A 6000-nucleotide genomic window follows, 5' to 3' on the forward strand; every position below is an offset into this window, starting at 1 on the left:
AATTATTTCCCATGCATGATCGTAATCGGGTTATATTTTTTAGGTTAGTTATGCTTAATTGTTTACTTCGTTAGTTGATTAAATAAGACACATTATCCTCATTCATCAAGTATTGTATTTTATGTGTGTATATTATCCCATATCATTGTTTTTCACTTGGTTTACGAAATGTAGCTTTATAAGGTCCAAATCTTTAAGATTAATTTCGTTTTATTTCAAGTCGCATTAACACGTTTTGAGCTATTTTTATAATTATTCATTTAAAAATTCTTTAAAACAAAGGCAATGCTCGATTTTTGGCAATTCAAAAATCATGCCCTATCGTGTTGGGTTGCGATTTCCCGTTTGTTCAAAACAATCGAATATTCCTTTGGAATTTCACTCATGTCTTTAAAAATTCTTCAAAACGAAGGTAATGTTCGATGTTTGGCAATTCGAGGAATAGTGCTCTATCGTGCTGGGTTGCAATTTCCCGTTTATTCAAAATAATCGAATATCCCTTTAGAATTTCACTCACGTTTTCTAAATTCTAAAACAAGGCAATGTTCAATGTCTAGAAATTCGAGGAATCGTGCCTTACTGTGCTGGGTTTCGGTTTTTTTGTTGGACTAAATAATTAGGCATCCTTTTATGATTTTCAACATATAAACTTTTGGAAGTCGAAATTTATTGAGTTTTCGAGGGTATAAAGGATCGTGTCCTATCGTGCTAGACGTGATGCTGTATTCCTCTAAAACAAGAGAATTTTGACGACCAACTTGGGTTATTCAAATGTTTATAAAAGGAATCACATTTCGAAAAACATTTTTTTAAATCTCAGACATAAGGACAGTATTTAATCAATTTGGTACCAATTTTGGGCGTAATGAGGGTGCTAATCCTTCCTCATACGTAACCGGCTCCCGAACCTGTTTTCTCAAATTTACGTAGGCCAAAATCGTTGTTTTAGTAAACCAAAATGTTTTATTAAAATGACCAAACTTTTTTGTGATCCAATCACACCTAAACAAAAAAGATTGGTGGCGACTCCGCACTTTGTTTTAAAAAGTCGATCCCCATTTCGCTTTTAAATTTAAAAATGGTTTCGACAATATGGATAGCTTAAAATAGGTGTATTGCTAAGAAGAATAGGTACTTTATTCATGGTGTCTTCCAAAAATATATTTAGATGTGATAGGGAGATTCGATGTACACACATGCTAAGCTTATAGGGAAGATGTGTTGATAAAGAGTGTAATTTAGATTAAGGGTGAGTATTCGATTAAGTCGAGTAGAATTGAGTTAAAAAATTTCGAGTTAGTCGAGTTGACGAATTCTAATTTAGTAATTGAACTCAATTTGAATTTTTTTTAATCGAGCTGAATCGAGTAAAAAAATTTCAAGTTGAGTCAAGTTAACGAATCTTATTATTTATGTTAAATGTTGCATTTACATGGATCGACTATTTAACTAGTAGACGAAGTACAAGCTTTTAGATTAATTTTGAGTAAAGGAAAAAGGGAAAGTGGGGCGATTCGGGAAGGTAAGTAAGACTATCGGGTAAACTTTTATTAAAACAACGTAGTTTTGCCTTTTAACTTGATAGTTTTGACTTTTTACTTTAAATCAGGTAAACATTTATTAAAACGATGTAATTTTGCTTTTTCTAATTTGGATTTTCGAATAACTCAAATTAAGTGTGAGTGTTTTGGTTGAATCGAGTGAAATTGTTCGAGTTAAATTAGAAAAATTAATAATCATGTCAACTTAAAATCTTGTTACAATATAACTATTTCTATGTTAGAGCACATAAATTTGAAAACATATATATTTGAAATCTTTTTTAAAGCATAATAATAATAATAATAATAAGATGTTTTAGTATGATAAACTTAAAATCATTAATCACTTTAGATTCCAAAATTATTATTTTATAAAATTTTAAAATTTCAACTTTTTTTTATATACTTTTAGATTTTAAAAAAATATAATTTTTTAAAAATACAAATTTTTGAATTTTTATAAATATTTTTAATTTTAAAAATTATTTTGAAGATTTAAAAAATATTTTATTTTTTTGTAATTTTTGTTAAGAGAGAGACCAATTTGCTCATTTTCAAAATTGATAGGGACCAAAAGGGTATTTATACTAATCTATTATTCAAATTGTAAAAATTCAACTCGACTCGAACTCGAAATCTGAAATTTCTTATTCAAGTTGACTCGAATAATTTGAATAACTCGAATAATTCAATTTGATTAACTCGAATTTTAATTTTTTTAATATTTTCGAATTGAATCGAATTTTACTCACCCCTTAACTTAGACAAGGTGATCATGCAATGTATGGTGAAGTGATTCATTTGTACAAGGTAACCTCTTGACTATAAGTAGGGCGAGCTTATCCTCTTTTATCATAACATAGCAAAATTACAATTGTTGAAACTATAGCTAAAAACTAAAACCGTTTTAATTTTTTACACATTATAAAAAATTACTCATAACCTTTCTTCAACATTTTAAAATATACAATACCATAATTTATTTTTTAACATCGAAGACAGCATATAAAATTTGGTGAATTTTTTTTGCCCATTCATATTAATTTTTTATATAAAAATAATAATACATCAAAAACATTAAAAAAATAAAACAAGAGTTATACAATATTCAAATAATAATAACAAAATAATAGTAACATAATAATGAAATAACAACAAAATAATGAAAAAATAATAAAACACTGACAAAACATGAGTAAAAACAATAACTAAACAATATATATATTTTCTTTTTTTTGCAAATTCAAATCAAGCCAAATCTAAGCTAAAAAACTTTCCTTGAGGCCTGTTAATTTTTTAAATGAACTTTAATATTTTTGCTTAAAACCATTCTTTGAATTTATATTTATATTTTTCCTAAAACCATTCTTTGAATTTATATATTTCTAAGAATAAAGTGGTATTTACTACTGTTGATGCTACACGGAAATGAAGCTAAGGAGTAGAAAAGTAAAGCAGGTTTTTTCATGTCTTTCAACAAAGGGATTTGCATGGAATCCAATGCACGCGTTAACGAAATTTCACATTTTGGGTTATTTTATGTTCTAAATTCGGAAAACACTGTATATATTAAACAGAGAATCACGAACAGTTTTAATCATTATTTACTACAAAAATTAATTAATTACTTTATTTATCCCATTAAAACAAACACTTGCGCAATTTAATAATATTACAATCATTCCTTTTCCATAGATTACACAGACTTTTAGATATAGTGGCCTTTTAGGGTCCTCATTATTTTTATTTTTTATTGAATCATACAATAAATAGATGACATCTACATGAATATATATAATTTATATTGGACGTTATTTGATATAGTGATAATGTATAAATTTTTTATATTATTCATAAAGTCATTTAGATTTAATTTTAAATCTTAAATTAATAGAGTTATAGTTTGCTACCCAATTTAATGTGACAAATTTGGCGTAGATGAGTTGTTAATTATTTGATAAGATTTCTTGAAAATATATAAAAATTAGTTGGTAAGATAATGTCTTGTCTTATTCGATGGATTTAAGAATTATATAAAATTAACGAGTCTTAAATCTTAATCAAGTGAAAATCTTAATACATTGCAAGCCTGCAGTTAGCTGTCACCTTCAAATTAGCCAGTTGGCAAGTTCAATTGAGTCGTACATATCTAATTACATATACATTTTTTTTAACATACATAAAATAAAAATAATAATTTTATATCTGTGTTATTAAATAGATGATGTTTGAAAAAATTACTAGGTCTTCACGTGAAGCTGAAAGACAGCTCGCCATTGCAATTTGCTTTTCGTTTCGACTATGCTTAAGCAGAAGCAGGCAAGCAGCTACATGCTAATTGTCTACCAACTCATCATTCCTCCATTATTGTTATTTTGAATTAGCCCATTTTTCCCTTTTCTTATAGCCGGCTTTCTTTACTTTTTCTCTATGTTGACTAAATTTTTGGCTTATAAATAAACCCCCACCTCTGCTCTGCTCTCCCATCCCACAAACTCACAATCAATTACATCCACTGGACACACACACCATATCTTTCTCTTAGCTCTTTATCCTTAATTATAATCCCAGTCTACTAACTACGATAATGAAGGATGCTTACACCAACCCACGTTTCTTCCTTGCAATGACTTTCATGCTTGCCATGGCTGCTGCATTGGTGCAAGCTCAGGGAACTCGAGTTGGGTTCTATGCAAGAACATGCCCTCGAGCTGAATCCATTGTTAGGTCAACAGTTCAGTCCCATTTCCGTTCTAATCCTAACATTGCACCTGGCTTGCTGAGGATGCACTTCCATGACTGCTTTGTTCAGGGATGTGACGCCTCCATCCTCATTGATGGCCCTAATACGGAGAAAACTGCCCCTCCAAACAGATTGTTGAGAGGGTATGAAGTTATTGACGATGCCAAAACTCAGCTCGAAGCTACATGTCCTGGTGTCGTCTCATGCGCTGATATTCTAACCCTTGCAGCTCGTGACTCCGTCTTTCTGGTAAACATTACTACGTTTTCTTAATCATATACTACTAAAAGCTCTGTCAATGAATGGCTGATTATGTATTTCTTGCATATATGAAATGCAGACGAGAGGAATAAACTGGGTGGTTCCTACTGGACGCAGAGATGGGAGGGTTTCATTGGCATCGGATACCACCATTTTGCCTGGATTTAGAGAGTCCATTGATTCTCAAAAGCAAAAGTTCGCCGCCTTTGGTCTCAACACTCAAGACCTTGTTGCTCTCGTTGGTAAGTAATTTTGCTTCAATAATGTTCCAAAGCTTTTATCTGATTAATATCGAGTCTGGTTGACTTAACATTTGTTCCTTGTTGTTGCAGGAGGACACACCATAGGGACTTCAGCTTGCCAGCTTTTTAGCTACAGATTATACAACTTCACCAACGGTGGTCCAGACCCCACAGTCAACTCAGCATTCGTGCCTCAACTGCAAGCACTTTGCCCACAAAACGGTGACGGCTCAAGGCGCATTGATTTGGACACTGGTAGTGGAAACAGGTTCGACACCTCCTTCTTCGACAACTTGAGGAATGGTCGGGGAATACTAGAGTCCGATCAAAAATTGTGGACTGATCCCTCCACCAGGACTTTTGTGCAGCGCTTCTTGGGTGAGAGAGGCTCGCGGCCTTTGAACTTTAACGTGGAATTTGCAAGGTCCATGGTGAAGATGAGCAACATTGGTGTGAAGACGGGCACTAACGGCGAAATTCGAAGAATTTGCTCTGCCATTAACTAATTTAACTGCAGTTTTATGCAGTTAATCGTGGAGGTGATGGTTATTTTCTCAATTAGCGTAAGCTGATGAAAAAATCTAAAAAATATTTTAAGCAATTTAAAAAAAAAATAGTACACATGATTTTTTCCCTATGTATTTATGCAATGTTAGTATTCTTGTTAATTGTATCATTATATTTTTCAATGGATTTAATATTTGAATTTTTTGTAATATCTTACTTACACTTTAAGATTTTAGCTTTTAGTTATAATAGTTGCTCCATTAGTTATCCATTTGTGGTTTGACTTATTTCACAATAATTGCTTAATAATCATTTCGCCCTTCATTATTGATAGAGTCGTGATAACATATTTCTACATACGTTGATTATTACGAGGAAATAACAACAAGGCTTTATTAACCATATATACTAGTTTCAAAATCTATTTTGCAAATTAGTTGGGTATAGAAATTATTTAGGGATATAGTTGAAGTCAGCACCCTGAGGGGCCGACTTTAGTATTCTTATTAGGGTAAGGCAACCAATCAATGTTAGGGTTAGACTATGGCAACCTATCAAATGTTAGGGCTCACATGAAGGCAACCAATTAATTCAGGGTTCACATAAGATTGAAGTAATATAGTTTTGCTGTACATGCATGCATACTTGGGATGATGGGAGCCTAGCATGATGGAACTAGAGGCTTCTGATTGAGCAGATGGGAGAT

The 6000-nt window shown here is 31.6% G+C and overlaps 1 protein-coding gene across 1 annotated transcript; it reads left to right on the plus strand.

The window, feature by feature from the left end:
• Nucleotides 1-4026: 4026 nt before the first annotated feature.
• On the plus strand, nt 4027-5621 carry LOC107947912 (peroxidase N1). The gene is made up of 3 exons (XM_041101758.1): nt 4027-4533; nt 4625-4787; nt 4878-5621. The coding sequence occupies exons 1-3, from the start codon at nt 4129-4131 to the stop codon at nt 5291-5293; spliced, it is 984 nt and encodes a 327-aa protein (XP_040957692.1). The 5' UTR covers nt 4027-4128; the 3' UTR covers nt 5294-5621.
• The last annotated feature ends 379 nt before the right edge of the window (nt 5622-6000 follow it).

This window comes from Gossypium hirsutum, chromosome A03 (genome assembly GCF_007990345.1).
Source record: "Gossypium hirsutum isolate 1008001.06 chromosome A03, Gossypium_hirsutum_v2.1, whole genome shotgun sequence".
Lineage (NCBI taxonomy): Eukaryota > Viridiplantae > Streptophyta > Magnoliopsida > Malvales > Malvaceae > Gossypium > Gossypium hirsutum.

What these genes read in the sequence shown, in the direction of transcription:
- LOC107947912 (XM_041101758.1), top strand. Translation starts at nt 4,129, where the DNA reads ATGAAGGATGCTTACACCAACCCACGTTTCTTCCTTGCAATGACTTTC. An exon ending in CTCGTGACTCCGTCTTTCTG is followed by an intron (nt 4,534 to 4,624) that starts GTAAACATTACT and finishes TATGAAATGCAG; the next exon opens with ACGAGAGGAATAAACTGGGT. An exon ending in AGACCTTGTTGCTCTCGTTG is followed by an intron (nt 4,788 to 4,877) that starts GTAAGTAATTTT and finishes TTGTTGTTGCAG; the next exon opens with GAGGACACACCATAGGGACT.